The 20,650-nt window shown below is 33.2% G+C and overlaps 2 protein-coding genes across 4 annotated transcripts; both read right to left on the reverse strand.

Moving 5' to 3' along the window:
* Positions 1-2,037: 2,037 nt before the first annotated feature.
* LOC113866316 lies at positions 2,038-9,953 on the reverse strand. Its single transcript, XM_027501201.1, has 12 exons — positions 9,905-9,953; positions 9,755-9,841; positions 9,543-9,676; positions 9,017-9,075; positions 8,890-8,944; positions 7,753-7,803; positions 7,448-7,487; positions 3,832-3,872; positions 3,658-3,762; positions 2,678-2,725; positions 2,302-2,421; positions 2,038-2,100 (listed from the first exon to the last, which is right to left on the reverse strand). Exons 1-12 carry the CDS (start codon positions 9,951-9,953, stop codon positions 2,038-2,040), a joined length of 852 nt encoding a protein of 283 aa, XP_027357002.1.
* Positions 9,954-11,387: 1,434 nt separating this feature from the next.
* Positions 11,388-18,806, reverse strand: LOC113868799 (eukaryotic translation initiation factor 2D). Of its 3 annotated transcripts, XM_027504720.1 has the most exons (8): positions 18,528-18,806; positions 18,308-18,419; positions 17,875-18,160; positions 17,351-17,782; positions 16,630-16,738; positions 13,048-13,693; positions 12,171-12,305; positions 11,551-11,886 (listed from the first exon to the last, which is right to left on the reverse strand). In XM_027504720.1, the coding sequence occupies exons 1-7, from the start codon at positions 18,660-18,662 to the stop codon at positions 12,217-12,219; spliced, it is 1,809 nt and encodes a 602-aa protein (XP_027360521.1). In that variant the 5' UTR covers positions 18,663-18,806; the 3' UTR covers positions 11,551-11,886; positions 12,171-12,216. The 3 variants fall into 3 exon arrangements, with proteins under 3 accessions (XP_027360505.1, XP_027360521.1, XP_027360513.1); XM_027504704.1 differs by lacking the exon at positions 12,171-12,305 and having other exon boundaries at positions 11,388-11,886; positions 18,528-18,805; XM_027504712.1 differs by lacking the exon at positions 12,171-12,305 and having other exon boundaries at positions 18,308-18,415; positions 18,524-18,806.
* Between the last annotated feature and the right edge of the window lie 1,844 nt (positions 18,807-20,650).

The raw sequence follows: 20,650 nt of genomic DNA on the forward strand, positions 1-20,650 counted from the left end.
CTAGTGAATACCTTCCCAGTGACAAGTAATTGTTTTCTTGTTCTCTATAAAATAAAAATAAAATGATAATTTTGTAATTAATAGTAAAATTGAAAAATAAAAATGGAGAACGATTATTGAAACTAAGCAATTCCTTACCCTTCTCTTCTTTCCCCACTATGAGCAGTAACCGTGTAGCAATGTGTTAATTACTCAACCTTGGCATGTCTATTGTTAGAGATGTCCCTTTGACACTTATGCATGAAGAAACAATTGGGTATCTTCTTTACTTAAGCTACTGTTCTAGTAATTTCAAAGGCAGTTAGCGTGGAATTAATTTATTTTTACCCTTCTCAGGTTGAATATTGATTCTCACCATTTTGAAGGTTGAAGTAACCATAAAACTGGTAGAAGTTGCTAGCAGATGTTAGCTTTGTGCGCAATTTGTTTCTCGTGTTTTTTTGGGAGGGGGCAATCTGGTTGCTTTAACTTATAGTGCATGCTTATGGGTAATTTATTTTTGTAATAAAAAATCTTCTTCTTCTTTTTTGTGAACGAAATTCTCTCTCTGTCCAAACTCTCAACTGGTACAATACCAATGAATTGCTCGTGAATGCCCATGCCCTTAGTATTAATTGATTCATAAGTGTTCACACCCTGGCAGAACAGATTAATGTTTTTCATGCAGCGAATATTTCCATACTTGTGCTGGGCAGTGTTGACCACATCAGTTTGGTAACTTACGTTTTTCGATTGGGTATACATGCTAATTTTTCACTTGTTCCATTATTTGAATATCAAAATAATATATCATTATTTTTATTTCTTATTAAAATACAAGTGTTTTTTATGATATATCTCAAAATCAGAAAAAAAAAATCCTTTTTAATGTAGTATTTTAATATTTATAAGCAGTTTACTTTATACTGCTCCGCAATCACCCATAGGCGTGGCGCTTTGAAAAGAAATCATTTACATAATCATCAACTCAATCTCGTAATTGAGTACAAAAGTTATAAGTTGCCTAGAATTGTTCAAACATATAAATTAAGTAGCAAGTTATTGGTGTAATGTATGAGCAATAATAAAAGATAAAAAATGAAGAGATGACATTTTTTATTTTAAATTAAAAACATTATATATTATTTATAATAATCAATGCATAGTTAATATATCTATTTATATCTTTTATTTTTTAAAAATATTAATTTTAAATATATTTATTAAATAAAGAATTTGTCTTACTCTTCTTTCGATTTAAAATTTCACTTTCCAAACAGTCATTAGAATATTTCTTTTATTTAAAATTTTAAGATTAAAAAAATAAATCATTTAATAATCTTTTTGAAAAGTCAAATAAATGCATTAGAACTTCTTAATAAATTAATTTATAAATAAATTTTAAAATTAAAAATATATAAAACTATTAAACAACGTTAGCTTTAACTTTAAATTTCTTGTTTTTTAATTTTAAATTAATTTTTAAATTATAAAAAAGCCAAACACTCATGTAACAAAAATAAGAGAAAAAATAATTAAAATATATAAGATTTTATTAACGTGGTTAATTATTTTAAATATAAATTTCAAAGACAATATATATCAAAATATAATATTTTTAGAAAATTTAAAAAAATTAAGATTCAAAAATTGTCATTGACAAATTTTAGTAAAAATGCAAAAATTTAAAGATGCAACAACGAAAAATTATAAAGTATTTAAATTTATTAATGACAATTTTTTAAAAATAATAAAAAGTCAAAATAGTTCATGGTAATTTTTGAAAAAAATAATTGAAGAGTCTGACAATATTTAAAAAATTATATTTTTTCATTATTCTTCCCCAAAACACCATATTTTGATCATTTTTCTTCTTTCCATATAAAAAAAACCGTATATTAATCTATATACAGGATAGAAAATGCAATCAGAAGTCAAGGAGCCATTCAGTCAAATTTGTGCCACTTAATTCCATACTGATGTATAGCATTATCTGACGAAGATCAACATGAACAACTCAATTCTCAGCCTCCTGAAGTTTCATGTTCTCTTAAAATATTACATATTCACTGCAACTGTGTATTCCTCTCCACAAGAACATTTTACCACATGACGGATCTCCTGTAAAATCAGTGGTATATCTAGAAATGGAAAGGAAAAACTTTGACGGAAATTAAAACATAGGTTTGATTTTATATAAAATAATGATAGTTTTAAATGAATATTGTCACTCGATTATTCCTATTTGATTACCTGCTATTTTTTTATTGATAATTATTTCAGTGCCTTGTAAGATTTTCAAGTGGATTAAAGTTATTTTACCTTGAGTTTCTCTACTTGTTTCTCTAGAGACTGCAAGTATTCAGTTTCTCCAGCTTTGTCTGACAAAAGGGCGTTATATTCCTCTTCAAGAGCAGATATATCTGCAGCTTTTAGGTCCGGCTAGCGTAGCTCGCTCATTATGAACAAAAAATTAAATAAGATAATTTAAGAAATCATTGATTAAAAGCCACAAATTTAATGCCCGTCCCAATAAGAGGAGGAAAAAAAATAGCTAACCATCAAAGATCTAATGTAAATCAAAATAATAGGGTGCAACAAACTTATATATGGAAATGTCTTCCACCCGATCATCTCAATAAAAGAACATTATGATAACCACACATTTCCCAATAATTCCTGCAGAATAACAACCAACCTTAAACTCATTTTCTCTGCACTTCACATCCTCAATAGCCAGTTTTATCTAGGATGAAAAAGATTGTTAGTAAGAAGCAAAGAAATTATACAGACAATATAACCATATTAGCACAATATAAATAATAAATTCCCATTCTGACTTTCTTAAAAGCATTAAGGGGTTGGAAAAAAATCATTGTATAAGGCTGAAAAAGTCACACATTTGCCGACAGTTACAAATAAGACTTCCCACCCCATGATTATGCTTCAGAGCCATTTTTTGCATCCCTCTGTTTGCAAAAGATTGATTTTCAAAACCATCAGCAGCCATTTTAACAAACTTATCAGGGAAAAATGTTTGCATCTAATTAACTTTGTGAAAGCTTGAAAATTGGCAATTTTCAAGAATTATATTTTGCCGACCTTTAAAAGTATTAACACCAATTAATTTTGAGTAAGGCTGGAGAAAACGAAAGACTCAATCGAAGAATTTGCACTGTTTGTCACCCTCAATATTTTAATTAAAGAGCATGAGGGTAAATGTGTCTGCATCAATTCCATTTGTATAAGTAAAGCCAATTTTCCGAAAATTCAGCAGACCAAAATTGGATGATCCACATATTCTGTTTTTTTTTTTTTTTTTTTTAAAATGCTAGGGTTCAACCTTGATCACAGTAAATAGGATCTGCCAGGTACATATTCCATCACGTATCATAGAAAATATGGTTGAAAGTTGAAGAACAAAAATGGAAAAGAAAAGAGATAGAAGGAAGGCTATTTTGGAAGAAACATATTTTCAAAAATTAGGAGGGACCAGGAGAACTTAAATCAGATAGAAATGATTTGTGTAATTTAAAACACTATATTTTAGTTTCCAGAATCAATGAAATGTTTCGCCATATGTTATAAAAATATTACACAGCAAAAATAACTATATAATCAACCACAAACTGGAGTAGTTAATACTTTCACCACTTAAAAAGGTTGCAAATAAGTGACCTTGTTGCTCTCCGTAAGAACCTTGGCTTTCAAATTAAGAATCTCATCAAGCCTTGCTTTAGCAGAATCCAATTCAGCGATTAAGTTCTTCCTTACATCACCCCCCTGTCAACCGAAGATAAATTACCAGCTTCCAACTCCATGTAGTTTACAATGATGAAAGAAGTAATCTACCAGGTTATCCATGATAGGGTTACCATCAGCATCAGCCTTCCCTGCAAGTTAAGATTATAAAAAGAAAGCTAGGATATCAAATTTAGTTTTAAAAAATGGCTTTTATTAAACACCTCTAAGTTCAATACCTAAAAGGCGAAAAAAGATGGACTTCCGATTTAGTGTGATGGGAATTGATAATTACCATTAGGAATTAATAATTACTGTTAGGAGCAGTCATGTATTATTAAATATAAGTGTAATATTAACTGTCATGTTGGCTGATCTGTAGGAGCAGTTATGTATTTTAAGAGCTGCTACTTTAGGTGTGGTGTGATGATAGACAGTTATTAGGTTCAGTTCTGTAATTTTAGCAGCAGTTATTGTATGTATGGTCATATCATAGACAGATATTCGGTTTTGTAGGAGCAGCTATGTAATTTTCATATATGATATGCACTGTAGGAAAATATAGTTTAGGTATGTATTTGGAAGTTCTTTGGACACAGTTATTGTCTGTAGGAGTTATTAATACTCTGAGACAGCTGCCGTAATTATCTGTTCAATTAGTGTTTAATCCCAAATTCTAGCAGTGTTCTACCATTAGCCTTGACAGAAACCACAAGGTATCCCACTCTTTACTAATGGTTACAGTTTAACAATATAGGTATTCGTGGGCAGGTTTGAGTTTAAACTACCGTACCAAATTCCACTGATTCTCAATTTGAGAAATTAAACCAAAGCCACTTTATGTTACGGAAATGTATTGATCATTCGTTGCTATTAAACCAAAACCAGTCCAGTAAGGCAACAGACAGTTTTAACTCTAATGCATCTTAAACTACATGAAAAATGTATTGATCATTCATTGCTATTAAATTCACATGACAAAACTTCAACGTAGTTCAGTTAAACTTGGAAAGAAACGAGTACTATTATATTTTTTTCTAGGTTTATTTTATAAACAGAAATTAGTCATTAATTAGCCCATAAGCTTATAATCAAATGTAATCCATCTATATACACTCAGCTTTCCGGTGTGTAACTGAGAAACACAGTTTTCATCATCCTATGCTTCTCTTTCAACAAGCATGTCAAAATTTCTAGCATATATGGTCAGAAGAGTACAATATCTGAAGTGACCACTATCATGCATAGCATTGCCATTATTGCTCGATTACTAATTCCCACTAAATGGCAAATAAAAAAGGAGAAATTAAAAGAGGAATAAATAGTAAAATTAGTACATGAAAGATAGACAGCACAGGTCATATTAGACCATGAATAATGGAAACTACATCAATGGAGTATGCATTTACAATCATGTTAGTCTTTAATTGTCTTTTGTCACTCAAAGTTAAAGATTCTAGGTGTAATTTCTATCCTTCAGTGATATGTCCATAGGATTGCGAGGGGTGCATGTTGGGTTTGTAAACCAGGTTCAAGCCGATGGCCAATGCCCAATGGCTTAAATAGGGAAGGACCTGCGTCTGATGCAGGGTGTTATATGTTTAGTGTTGCGCCTCGGAGCCGGCACGAGTTTGAATCCTGGGTTTGACATGCTTTCAAATATCTTAGAGTCGTGAGGAAACCTTCTCTAAGAGGGACATAGGGTTGTGAGGGGTGCATGTTGGGTTCGTGGATCGGGTTCAACCCTGTGGCCGATGGCCAATAAGCACCAATGTTATCGGCGGATCGTGGCGGAAAGCAAAAAAATCTGTCATAAAATTATGGCGGATGCCATGGAAGAGGTGATAATATATATATATATATATATATATATATATATATATATTGTAAAATGTGATATAAAAACTAGAAAACTAACTAATATAAAAGAAGGAAGGTTTTGGGAAAAAAAAAAAAAATGGTCCTAAAGTAGTGAAAAGAAGGCTGGAGTTTATGACAGAAAAGTAGAGAATTGAAAATAAATATGGAAAAGGAAACTTGGAAGTGAAAACAGAAAAATACAATAAGAAAAAAACAGGGGAGTAAAACAGAATGGGAGAGAAAAAAATAAAATTGAAAAAAAAAATAATAAAAAAAGAAAAAACTAAAAAAGAGGGACAGAGTCAGAGAAGTAAAATGGAAAATGGATGTCAAAAAATAAGGCCTTTCACTCACAGTTGTCGGAAAACAGCCAGAAAGGATGTCTTTTCCGGCAAAAATGGTGAAGGAGATGAAGGCCAAGTGAAGGGAAGGAAAAAATTTTAAGTGGGAAAAAGTTCATTTTGCCCTTAAAAAAACCCTAAACGATACTACAACAAGGGGAAGATCGGATTTTCGCTCCCTTTCTCCATTACACTTCAAAAGTGCATACCCAGACCAAGACACTGTCTGCAATTAGGGCTTAACCTCTGTGACTGAAGGAACACTTAACCACTGCAAGCATCACGTGGCCGACCGTCGCTCCACAGCGACACAATAGTGACGAAGAAAAGATGTGATTACGTGATTTAGGGTTTGGGCTCACGGGTTTTCTCTTTGGACCGGGTCGGGTCCGTGGCCCAACTCAATTTTTCCTTTCAAAAACGCCATTTTCGCCATGGTCGGTGTTACCACCGTTACCGTCAGGCGCCTAACGGCCGCCACTTAAAACTGCCATTTTTCGCCATGGTCGTGGCGTCTTGGTTGGAAAACGCCACCCTTACCCACCATGGCGCCGCCATAACGGTTTATTAAAGTACGGCTGCCACTGAAAACTGCCATTTTTCGCCATGGTCGTGGCGTCTTGGTTGGAAAACGCCACTGTTACCGCCATGGCGCCGCCATAACCGTTTTTTAAAGCACGGCCGCCACTGAAAACTGCCATTTTTCGCCATGGTCGTGGCGTCTTGGTTGGAAAACGCCACTGTTACCCGCCATGGCACTGCCATAACCGTTTTTTAAAGCACTCTTGGTCATATCATTTAGGGCCTACAATTTAGAGACCTAAAAATTATACTCTCGGTTGCCTTCTCATTACATGAGGCATGAATATAACACAGCATGTTGTTCTATAATGACCTGTCAGTTCAATCCAACAGATTTTTTCTTACACACAGAACCCCAATGATCTATATAACTGAAAGGTCAAAAGAATGCTGATAGTAAATGACACAGCAATTTATTGTCATATAATGTAATAAAAACAAAAACTAGGAGACTCTCACATTAGCTGTCATTGGCTACATGGATCAATCGATATCAATGAGCTCTATCAAAAACCAAAGTTTTAGTGAAATAATTTAGTGCAAGTTTTATTTTAATGGCTTCTGCTAATATCTTCTTGGGTCTTCTTTAACTCTATTAATCAGACTATGCTCTATTTGGTGAACTTATATGGCTATATCCTTTATTGGTTTACAGTGCTCCTTTTTTAGTTGAATGAGAGATAAGCATGGTTATGGAAAGTTAGTAGTGGAGCCAAACTAAATATTCATCCTTTCTAGCAACATATTTCACACACAAACCCCATTTTGAACCTGAAATATGATTCTTAAGCTTTGCCAACAGGGTAAAGAAGAACTATTCCTTTGCTTCCATCTACACAGCTAAATTTAAAAACAAAGAAAGTACTGAGCATATTCAAATAACTTATCACAAGCCATTTTGCATAAGACTCTGTAAAACATCAAAAAAAAGTTTAGAACCGTGCCTTCAGCTTTACTTCTTCGCCCAGCAAGATTTTCCATGACCTGCATAAATTCAAGATAAAAGTGACTAGCAGAGACTAGTCAGAAAAGCACATAAATTTAACAATTAAATAAATAAGACCTGAAAATAGGAGGATGAGTTCTTTTCCTATATTCTTCCTTTTGGTCAATAATTTATCGTACAATATTATTTCCTAAGAAATAAGCAAGCTCAAGAAGTTTGCTCAAATATATACCAAGGACTCCTAGTTTCAGAGGAACCATAGGAATTATGATATATAAGGATATTCTAGATAAAAAAGCATACCAACTCATGCTCTTTCAGCTCTCTGCTAATCTTCTTAGTACTGAACCATTCCTGCCAAAGATTTATATTCAGTACAAAGTTGCAACTTGCAGCAAACCGGCAGAAGAAGAATGAAACGCAGAGCTGGTCCCAAGAAAAACTGGCTTATATATCATGACAAAGCTTAATCATTACTGAAGAAAAATTATCTTGAATATACTTAAGGACATTATGTATCATTAAATATTAACTATTAAATATATAATATTTTCTATAATTAAAATATTATGTATTAAAGTTACTTGATGAAAATTATTTCTTACTTGAGAAAAATTTACTTCCAAAATAATTAAATGACAATATGGTTATTAACTCTTAATAAAATTTCTTTTATACAAATATACTTTTGACAATAATTTGTTGAATTGATCGTCAAAGTTTCAAGATATTAATATAGAATGATTCATAGATACTCTAATTGTATGTTAATTTTAGAAGAGCTTTATCTAAAAATTAAAAGGAAAATTTATCAAAATATAACCAATATCGAATCAAAATTATTAATAAAATATAAAGTAAAAATTTTAAAAACTTATGTATATAAATAAAACATTATCATAACATAAAAGAAGTTAAATGATTTTTTTATTTTTTTTAGTCTATTTACACAATTTACATGCAAATATTTAATTATGTATATAAATATAAATAAAAATACTCGCAAGTATTACAGCAAAAAAATAACATAAAAGTCAATTCATATAATTATTAGATATCATGTGGCACTAAAATTTCACACCCCAAGATACCCCCGCAGTATTTTCCTTACAAATGTATTAAGACGAGTTTTAAGTTTACAACGTATTTATAAACAAGTGTTTCAACCCTTTTCAGCACCCCACAACCCCCAACACCCAATATTTATAGACTAACTGATTGGCTTCTTGTTCAGTGGTGTAATGTTGACTCACACAAACAACGAAACCATAGTTCCACCATGCAGAACATGTATGTATTTCAAATGGAATTATTCCCAAAACATAATCACCCCTTTGATGTCAACATTTGCTGCCAGTGTTCATGGATATTAGTTCATGCATTGAGCCTGCCGCTCCAAAGGTCACACACCAATAACAAAGAAGAAGAATAAAAGTGAACCTGTTGCTTCAGTAATATGGCACTCATGTCCTCTGCAACCTTGCTATAGTAGGCTCTGAAAGGGTAAAGCAATTTAGATGGAAATGCATCAAATGCATAAGACCATTCCCTCAGTATCTTCAGTTACCTCTTCTCTGAAAGTTTGGCAGATAACCCAACTCTCTCATGCTGAATAAGCTCCAAAGTCTGTTTGGTAGAGAGTCAAGAACAACACCAGAAATAAGCTATGAATTCCTCATAACCAATCCTAAAGCCCCACATAAATTTATCAATTTTTCACATCACATCATCCCCGTATTAACTCTAGACTTAAGTCGGAAAGCACAAATGTTAATCTAAAATTTGATTTTATTGTTGCAACCTTGCAAGTATACATTTCTGACTACTACATTTGAGTTTTCTATACCAAAACGCATATAGACTTGCCATATCTAAAATAATGCTAAAATTAAAAGTCTTGTCTGCTTTAGATTGTGTTTCTATATTTTTTTTTATTATTAATTTTATGTATTATATTATAGCCCTGTCATGTTCTGTAATTTTTGAAATTTGTCGTATCCATGTTTCCTAAGTAGCTTAGTTACCAAAATCAGTTCTGGCATTCACATTTGAGATAGAAGCAATTGAATGATGAAGCGGGAGAAGGAACTGACCTGGGTGAGGTTGAATGTATCAGACTCCAAAGAGGCAATCCTTTTCTGTTTTTCCAATATCTTTGAGCATATCTCACCCTTTGCCCCTTTCATCTTTTCAGTGTCTTCCTTGAGTTGCGTTATTCCAGATTTTGCTACATAGTTTAGCAATTTTACTTAGAAATAAAATAACGTTGATAGAGAGAAATGGAATAAAAGGACATGAAAAGGACCTGAATCAATGTCTTTTTCCAAAGTGCGTATGTTGGTCAATTGCATTTCCTCTTCAACCGAAATCTTTGCCGCTTGATCTTCCACATCTGAATTAAATTCCTATTTCCATATTCAGATCGGATAAATAATAAATAAATATTCACAGATACCGTTCATTTGAGAGCGCAGGGTCTTCATGTACTCCAAGTATTCCTCCATCTCCTCCACGATCAGAGAAACAAAGATCGAGTGAAAAGTGAAAACCATTTATATAAGCATTTTTGGAGGGAAAGGCTTTCTATTTATCCTACGTGACCTACCCTTTTCCATTCTGTTGTTCCGCGTTTTATTAATTTTTATTTTTTTTCCAGATATGCTTACATAATTTAAAATTAGCCCTCAAGTTAAAAATGATAACAAGAAAAATTATTTTTCACTGTAACAAATAAAATTCTAAACTCGCATTTTTTCAATTACTAGAGTATATATTTTTATTTTGATCAGAGATTTTTTTTTTTTATTAAATTAAAAAAGAAGATGGGATGAGACGGAAATCATAGTTCCTGCTATTCGTATGCTATTTTGTGTCATATTTTCAGACTACAAAGCAATTTCCATAAATTTACAATGTTTACCACCCATTGAAATTCAATAACCTTATTACCCTGTGGTTATAGACATCACTAGAAGATTTTCCTTTCAACAAAACAGCTATTACAATTACCAAATGATTAAAATGTGCAAAATAAGATAATAAGGATAGAATACATTATTCAGATTACATAAATTTTCAATTTTCCAATTCACATTTTATCGATTCTATGCCTTTATAGTAAAATTTTAATTGTGGCAATTATGTTAAAAAATATGTCATGGATATTCAAAAGAAAACTATAAGTAACTACAAGTTAAATAAATAATGATTGACTAATTGGTTTAAAAAATGCATAAACAAAACATAGGCTTAATAATAATTTTGTTCGTCCTAACTTGTCACTTATTTGATTTTGGTCTCCTAACTTCTCATTACACAATTCCAGTCCATACCTAGCTTCTAATTATGCAATTTTGGTCTCCTTTAAAAAAAATTATATCCATTTACTTGTCATGTAAATTTTATCATAGTATCCTTTAATAATATCCACCGGTATGAAATCATAATTTTGTTATTTGATTTTCAGCATCAAATACTCTAATTTTCTGTATTATTCTCAGTCTCCTCAAGAAATCCCCCTCAAATTTTCCTTGTCATAGACACATAAACATGTTCGTATAATTAATAGCAAAACAGACATGGACACTAAAACATAATTAATAACCAGTTCATTATTCTGTTCAAATTTGAATAAAAAATTAATTAAGTACCAAACTGAAAAAATTGTGGGATCTAAAATCACACAATTGAAAATTAAGACACCTTTAACAAATAACAAACTACAAAGACCAAAATTATAATTAAACTTAAAACATAAATAAACAATACTTAAACTTAATATTACATATTTCAACTTTCCTTCCTGAAATAATAACATTAATTACTGGAATCCTTAAGCTTAAAAAACACTTACTTTTAGCCTTTAATTTTACAAAACATTCGCTTTAATCCTTAATGTCAGTGAAAAAGTTAATTAAAAAAAAATGAATGATGTTTTACAAAAATAAAAAACTAAAGTTTTGTTAAGTCAAAAAATAAAATTGTTAACGCTTACAATCTCAAAAAACTAAAATAAAAGTTTGTCTTTAGATTACATACTGACTAGTAATAAAAGTGTGTAACACTGCCTCAAGTGAGTGTTTGTTGATCTGAATGGCGGCCTCCCTCATTCAGAGTTTCACAATAAACTTGTAAACGGCAAATCCTCGAATTGCAAAGAACATTTGTGATTCGTTCATTTCTATTCTTAGTGTGCTCTTTCTACATTCACCTCAACCCAATAATACCAAGTGTGCGAGAAGTACAAAAATTCATACAGCTCCACACATCTAAGTAAAGCACTCCAAGTAGCGTTACAAAATGCCACTTTATGTGCTCATTTCTTGGTTTTATCAAGAACTTCAATATATCTCTTTGGAACTCCATATTGTTCTATCAAATGCCTAGCCAGGTCATCAATAACTCCTCCCTGAACCAAAACTTCATGCCCTTTCTTACCTGCAAACAAATACCTTCGGATTTCAGATAGACAATATAATAAATGTATATCATTTTATTAGATGTATCTAGAAAGTCAAACTTCACAGATCAGAATCATGAATGTTGGAAAGGTGTAGTCTCTGACCATCATCCCCAAGCCATTTGAAACGAAAATTTTGATGAAATAAACAAGGAAATTTATACACTTGCTGTTAGTTCACCTCATCCCTATCTTGTTATGTTAACACAGAAGCACAGAAGGATGCAAAAGATGTGTAAACAGAAGAACATAAAACATTTACCTGCATGCTGCATGCATCCCTAATCTCTGGTTTTAGTTTGTCACAGTCAGAAGGAAATCAATACATATTTATTAAAATGCCTGTGTAGTTGCCCCATATACTCAACAGAGATCATAGTAGTCACTCTCACACTTACTGCACAAGCTTCAGAAAAGTGCCATATTAAATCAGTTTAGTTTCCCATACAGCCCCTTACTCTCTTTTTTTAAGTACTGGTACAAAGAAATCAAATACTAAGCAACTACAATTATCTAGTTATCACCTCTCCAATAGTTCTACAATTATCAACTTGGGCTTGCAACTTGAAAATAAATCCCGTGAAGCTTTGTCACTTTTTTTCTTTACAGGAATTCATACAATACAATAATATTAATCACATATATAGATATATCATCCTGGAATTGCAAAGAAATATACAGAGAGTCCTACTTCAATGATTACAGAATCATACCACCAGGTTTTAGGAATAATGCACTTCACAATAGTATAATTCCCCAATCTATTATATTCTTCATATTGGTCAAAATTTAATATGTTTCTATAAACATAGTAGACTAAACAACAGAGATTTGATATCTTTTCTCGTTTCCACCTTTGAGACAAAAATGTAGTTTTACAATCTCAGGTTTCAGCATTGATCAACTAAGGGGAGATAAACCAAAATCATTATTTCTATACAAATGCAGATCTATATTATTCAGACACCATAATATGAGATTGAATTCAAACAAAGAAATTGAATTTAAACAAAGAAAAGTAACATCTAAAAGGCATTAAGAAGAATAAAGATGCTCAGTTGCTCGAAGATCCCATATCCTTGAGTATACGAAGTACAAACCAACATAAAACTTATAAGTTTAATGCAACCAAGAAATACCTGGTAGTTCTGCAACAGAGGTACTGCAAGCAAACTTCTTCTGCAGTTCTGATGCTAATGCTTCAGCATCTATAAGAAAGGTTTCCATACCAGAGAGTTTGGTTACCTTCTTGTTGCCTTGCCGACGTTCTGTGACAAGCTGAATTGTTTTAAGTGCCCCTTTACGAACCACTGTTTCATTCCCTCTTGCCACTACATGGTGAGGTTGCATACGGTTCACAAATGTTGGTGCCAAATCCTTCTTGTGAATTTCTGTAGGGTAAGTTATTCCTTTTTTAATAGCCCCCTTGAACAGTGCATCACATAATATAGCATCAAGAACCACAATAGATTTATCTGTTGGTTTTACAAGATTTTCTTTTTCAATGTACTTGAAGACAACATCAGAAGCTTCAGCAGCACTAAAAAGTTTCCCTGTGTCAGCTCCAACAGATGAAAATATGGAATTGACATGTACACTCGGTTTGTAGATTTCAGCCACTTCAAGAGTTTTGGATGAACGAATTTCATTGGCAGACTGAACACTGGGCTGATCACTTTTCTCCACTGGCCTTTTTTCAGGCTTAAAGGATGAATAATCAGCATGGTTTCGATTTACTGAAAGTAGCATGACTTCTTTTTTGTATTTATCTTCTTTCACTGATATCTGTAGAAAATGAATCTACATGAGGAAAGAATCCAGGAACAGCAGTGCAGAAACTTCATTGCAGAAAGCTTTACAAGCAGAAGAGAAATGATCAAAACGAGCACATATAGTAAAATTGAAGATGTCCATAAATTTAGCTCAAAATGTATTAACACCAAATGGACATATAACTATAATGTGTTGTTGAGAATAATTGTAAATAAATTGAGAATATTTTAGTTAATATTTAGATAGTGTTAATTGTGGTAATTATGTAACAAAATATTTTGTAACTATTACCTAATCATTATTAAGGCAGTCCTCCGCTATGTCTCATACACACACGGATTCTCTCTGTCTCTTGTTTTTCTTCTTTTTCTACACAGTATCAAGAGTCTGATGAAATATAATCCTAATCTGTGACTACCTAGTAGACCCACTGTCCATCCGGTGCAATTTTTTCTGAAAACTGTGCTCATTATTTCAGTTTTCAGTCCTTTTCCTTTTTCCAGTGTATGTTGCCACTGTTGTGGCAAACGTTGCTATTGTTCACCGTCAAACTGAACTTTTTCCAGCGACTAACCTAGGCATTAGAATCACCTCTTCAAGGTTGGCCATTCTCCAGAATTTCATGTCAAATGAAGCTCCCATCACCCCATGCGCTCACACACACACACTGTTTTTGCGTTCTCTCTCTCCGCCATGACCTCCACCATGCATGGCAACATGTGAGCGCTTCTTTCCAGCCACCAGTGGTGCAACCAGGCTCATCTCCTCTCACTTGTCCTCAATCTGCAATTGGTTGCTTCTTCCAGGCCTTGTGCAATGCAATTTGTTACGGTTTGGCACTGTTTCACTGCTGTTTCTCATTCCTATTGTTGACCCATGGCATCCTCTGATCCTCTAAAGGTTGAGGCCCCTGTTTTCACAAACCACGTCACTGCCCACTCTTCTAAGCACTTAGATGGTAAGAATTATACCTCTTGAGCCTCTAACATTCGTCTTTGGCTTGTATTACAGGATTATGATACCCATCTTACCACAAGGCAGATGATATAAGTGAGGACAAATGTCCTCAGTGAAAAAAGATTAATGCTCAATTGTGTTGCTGATGGGCCTAGACAAAAAGGGCCTCCACTGAAGACATATCAGCAGAGGAAGGGCAAAATAGGGAAGGATGGAAAACGGTTAAAGAGGGCCTTAACAAACTGCATATGTGTGAAGAAAAGGGAGAGGAGAAAGATACGGGAATCTAGCTCGAGAATGGATATTTGAGGGGGCTGAAAGGAGGAGAGGAGGTAGGGGGTTTTTGGGTGGATTCAAGGTGGCTGCTGTCACAGGATAGAATCGTCATTTGTGTTGATTGCTTGCTATAGTTTTCTTTTCGCTACTTGTACTCACAGATCATCCCTGTCATTTGCTTAATTTTAATAATAAGAGGAAGTTCTATCAGTTGCATTATAAAATCCACTCTTCATCCAACGTCGAGGCCAGTCTTTTGCACTCATGAGACTTGTGAAGCTGTTTGGACTCAAGCAAAGCAAAGCTTCTGGAGACCAATAATACCCAACATCTCTTTAAGGTTTGCCATGATCTCATAACTATTATTAGTTCTCGTAGGATTGATGACTCTATAGCCAATTATTTGGGAAAGATATCCGGTCTTGTCTTTGACTTCAATGAGCTCTTACCCCCCAGCTGATACACCTGCAAAAGAAATTGGGTAGTACCAGCAATTTTTCATGTTATTGACCTTATATGGTTTGCCTAAAGATTATTCTCACATTTGAGATCAGATCTTGGGTACCACCATAGTCCCCACCATGGACACTGCTTGGTCTACTATTCTTCATGTCCTGACTAAAACACCTTCTTAGGTAGTCATTCCTACCCTTGTTGACTTATTTGCCTTGGTCTCTCAAGGAGGTGATCATGCTCAGTATTGCAAAACAGGAAGGTCTCGTCCTAAATGTGACCACTGTCATAAGATCAGGAACACCATTCACAAGTGCTATGCTCTACATGGGCGTCTTCCTCACACTGCCAACATTGTTCAAAATACTTTACAGATCTCAGTTGATCCTCTCTTGCCAACACTTACTCCACAAGCACCACCTCCTAGTTGCAATGATTTTCTAAGGTGGTATGAGGACCGTCAGGCTTCAAATTCCTCTGCTTCGGTTGCACCCATTAGTAATTTCTTTGCTGACATATCTCACTACTCTTCTTTTGGTCTTTGAGTAAATGATTCACGGGCCACCAATCATATAGCTGGTAATCAATCCTTTTTCTCTACCCTTTCTACTTCTGAATATTTACCTTCTGTAACTATAGCTAATGGTTCTCAACCCAATCTAAAGACATTGGTACTGTTCGCCCTTCCTCTTTCTTTTTTTTTTACAATGTCCTTTATGTTTGTGGATCTCTTTTTAATTTCCTTTTCATTAGTTGTTTCACCCCAATTTTTTGATTTAACTGTTACATTTACTAAGGATTATGTTTTTCTACAAGATCAGAGTTCAGGACAGATGATTGGAATCAAATGTGAGTCACTCACATGGTCTCTACCAACTACGTAGGCCATCTCATGTTGGTTCGAGTCAATGACATTGTTATTATAGGCAATGATCATCATGGAAACAAATAAGTGAAGCAACATCCTTGGCAGCATTTCCAAATTAAGGACCTTGGTAGACTCAAATATTTCTTGGGAATGAAGATGGCACAATTCAAACATAGCATTGTTATTTCTTAGAAGAAATATACAATGTATATTTTGGAGGATGCAAAGCCAGTTAATACTCTCATGGATCAGGACCTTGGTAGACTCAAATACTATGAAATGTTCTAAATTTTAATTTTATAATTCATATAACACAATTAAAAACTTTCCTGTCAATATCAACAAGCTTCTATTTACTATTCTACTTATCCAAGTAAAAAGAAAGATGACAAACCAAGCCAGCGGAGGATTTTGCTTGTAACCACTTCGATAACTTCTTGTAGGAGGATTTCTTGATGTCTAAAGTAATTCCTGAAGGCCTACATGGCAAGACATGGTTTGACCTGTAACACCCAAATTCAAACATTTATTAGATTACTAGAGGCAAACTTAACTTATCAATTCAGCACTACCCAACAGCGTGTTCAATACAAACTAAAATGAATTTAAATCTAGAAAAAATTGCTACGGCTATGCACATGAGTAACCACTGAATGTATTCTGCAGCAACTATTTCCTGATTTAAATCCTCAAATGACATAACTTCCCTGAATAAAGCCTCAGTTATTATGTTAACAGGAAATAGTTTTCTTCCATGTGGCAACACTCTCAGCACTCACAATTAAAATCTTTTCAAACAAAATTCAATGTTTAATTCTTTAGCACTAATAGTCAGAGCTAAATTTTCAAATTTATCAAAAATGCCTGCACAGTAAAAACATTGAGAGCTTGAAAAATCACTACCAAAGTTCTCATGATCTCATCCAATTAGAAGCATACTCCACAATAGCAGTCACATTTTCATTACCGGAGATATTTAGTGAATTATCTTTTAAATTTTCTAAACTATGCCTTATTGTCAACTGCAATTTCTGGTGTGCTAAAATTTTTTAGGCCAATCTGTTTCAAATGATTTGAATTGGTCAAGCAAGAGCCCAGAGAGAAGAGAATCCTACCATAGAGTGCTTCCAGGCATGGGAAGGTCTTTGTCCTTCACTGTTGTATGCAAAGCTTGTAGAAGGCACTTATCTAACAGGGAATCTATGTCTGCAGTTGATAGGGCATGTTGGTCATTAGAATCATTAGCAGAGGCAGAATTATCTGATAACTTCAAATCAGCCATGCGTTCAGTTGCTCCAGTTGCAGCATCATTTTCATCATCATTTGGTGCTGTCAACACATGAGTGGAGTCAGGTTGTAACTCATTTACATCCATAGATTCCTCTGCTCCAAGACTATTTGGGTTGTTCTGCTGATCAATTGATGTCTGACAAGCAACCTCGGTCAGATCAGAATCACGAGAAGGCAGCAACAATAGTGAAGGATCCTCAAACACAGCATCTTCCAAAAAACCTGCATTAGGCACGTAATGGCCCTCAGCTGATTCCCTGCAAATCCAAGCAAGCAGAGTGAATAATGAAAGATTCGATTAGCTGTTTATAACTAATGAAAGGGATGATCGAGCTCTAGATGGACTTGCCAAAGCAAATCACGATAGTAATGAGTTATTCTTAGGGCCTTTCCACGTAATCCAGCCTTCAATGCTTCGGTGCTGCTCATTGTGGTACTCCCAACGGCAATGGGAGCGGGGTTTCCGGGCACTTTAACGGCCCAAGTTTCCCCAGCTGCAAAGGAAGGAAGACCTTCGGGAGGGACAGTAATCCCTGGGAACATCAAGTCTGCTCCTCCAATTACAAACCGAGAAACCTCACCTCCCTTCAGCACCATAGCAGGCAGTAGCTCAGGGACCCTCCACAGTGCATAAACTGCATGCATCCAATGATTCATTCATTTTCAGTAACCTCATTCATTTGGAATTCATAATAACAATTTATTCACATATACATATAATTCATTAATTATGGCCTGATCAAATCAAATAATAATAAAGAGAAATGAAGGTAGGGTAGCACCTGTTGGGAAAATTTCAGAGCCGCGGCCATCAATATCGAAAAACATTGGAAAGTCTCCCTCCACAGCGTATACATGGACTCGGTTTTGTAACTTGGCCACTGTTATCTCTGCCTGTTTAATTTAATTTAATTGTTTATAAGAACAATACTTAATTGTGTGTGTATGATATAATTATGGATAGAAAGATGGATGAACAACTTAGCTAATTAACTAACCAACCTTGGGAGGAAGCAAAGCGTCTAAGTCGGAATCGGAAGCTCTTTGGAATTTGTCTTTAATGCTTCGCTTCAGCTTCTTTCTGTCCGCACCAGACAACCTCTGATGAGACTTAGCCTCCACCGCCTTCTTGAACATCCTCGTTTCCTCACTCGCTGTCGCTTCACTCTTCTCCGCCGCGCGTTAATTCTCTCCCTGTAAATCAATTCAGATGCCACGCGAACTTCTCCCTATTCCTTCCCTCTCCATTTATACACAATCTTTCCAGCAACTTCTATTAGTGTTAAATAAAATCAAAATAATACCTCATATTATAAGTATTTGGTAATTGGTAATTTAGGCCTTCAACTTATATTCAAAAAATACCCTCCAAAATTATCAAATTATAAGTACTCATCAACTTTATCTCTAAAATTATAAAAAATATGTATATAATTTGTAAAATCAGATATTTTAGTCTTTTTAATTAATTAATCTTTCTTAAATTCATTTCACACATATCTAATGTGACAGATTAAGTACTAATGTGATATTTATGTGGCATAAAACTTGTCAATGGATAATCATAATATTTTAGCATAAAACTCATTAAAAATTTACAAATTCACCTTAAATATTATATAAAATAGTGAAGGAGCAAATGAGTAAGAAAGAAATATTCTCACTTGCAAATAAATCTTTAAATAAACCTGAAGTAAAAAAGAAAACCTCAAGTTAGTGAGGCATCATATTAACACTTAATCTATCACATCTAACATGTTAGACAAATTTGGGGAGATTATCAAGAGAGGCAAAGATTTTTTTATATATAATTTTAAGAAAATTTATTTCTCATAATTTCAGGAATTAAATTGATTCCTATAATTTCAAAAATTAAATTGATATCTATAATTTTAGGAACTAAATTGATAAGTACCTATTATTTTAAAGGACTAAATATAATCAACTTTTTATAATTTCATGCAGTATTTTTTGCCATTATTTTAAGCTAAATTAATAGATTTTATATTTGAGAGACTAAAATAACATATTACTCGAATAAAATATTTTAGAGAAAGATAAAAAAAAATAATGTGTAAAAATTATTACAAAAATATATTATGTAAATAATGTTATTTATATAAAATTACATGTTATTTTAATATTTTCAGATAATAATTTAGGTAAATTTAAATATTATAATTTTGATTTTTTTTCACATCTCAATTTACAAGTTTATTTGTACTTTTTTTCTATATTTTTCTTGTTCCATCACTTATCATATTTATTATATTTACAGTATGTTTGGTTAGAGCAAAATAAAAGAAAAGAGAATAAAAGATTTTTAAAAAATAACTTATATGGTTCGAAAACTTAAAATGGAGTGAAAGAAAATGAAGTTGCTAAAACTCATCCCTTCTTATTTATATACATCATCTTCATAACAACATTGTAAGAATCAATAGTTAAATTGATAAAAAAAATAATTATTATTATTAAAAGTATAATTTACTAAATTATTACCTAATATTGTTTGATCTTACCTAGTTTGTAATTAGTGGACTTTTTTTTAATTAATTTGTCATAAAAAAAATATTTCAACTCACATCCTTTCTACTACTATTTGTAAGGGTAAACTAATACATTATATATATTAATAATGCTGAATCAAACATTTTTTGTGTGTGAATGGGAAGTTAAAGAAACAAAAATGCAAAAAGGTAAAGCAAACAAAGTAATATTAACTCATTTGTTAGTAGGAATTAGACTTCAACTTACCAAGTAGTCCAAGCTATGCCAATCAAAAGCCATTTTTGCTTTCTGCTATCCAAAAACAATTAGAACCTCTTATTTTCAAATTTGAACGCAGTTCTTTTACATTAGGCTTAGATTTTGTGTTTCGAATTTCACGTTTCAACTTAATTTAACCCCTCCCCCCCCCCCCTCTTACCATTCCATTCATGACAAGAAGAATACTGCAATTTAGTTATGCTATCAAGATGGAGATAGCACCATGACTAAGAATTATGGCTCAACATCTTACCAAAATGGCTAAAGTTAGCTCTTTATTTATCATGAAACTTGTATATTTTTCTTTTATCTTTGTAATGAGACTAATATCGCCTCAATTAGATCACTATAACTCA

Source organism: Abrus precatorius, unplaced genomic scaffold, assembly GCF_003935025.1.
Source record: "Abrus precatorius isolate BTA unplaced genomic scaffold, Abrus_2018 Scaffold10, whole genome shotgun sequence".
NCBI lineage: Eukaryota > Viridiplantae > Streptophyta > Magnoliopsida > Fabales > Fabaceae > Abrus > Abrus precatorius.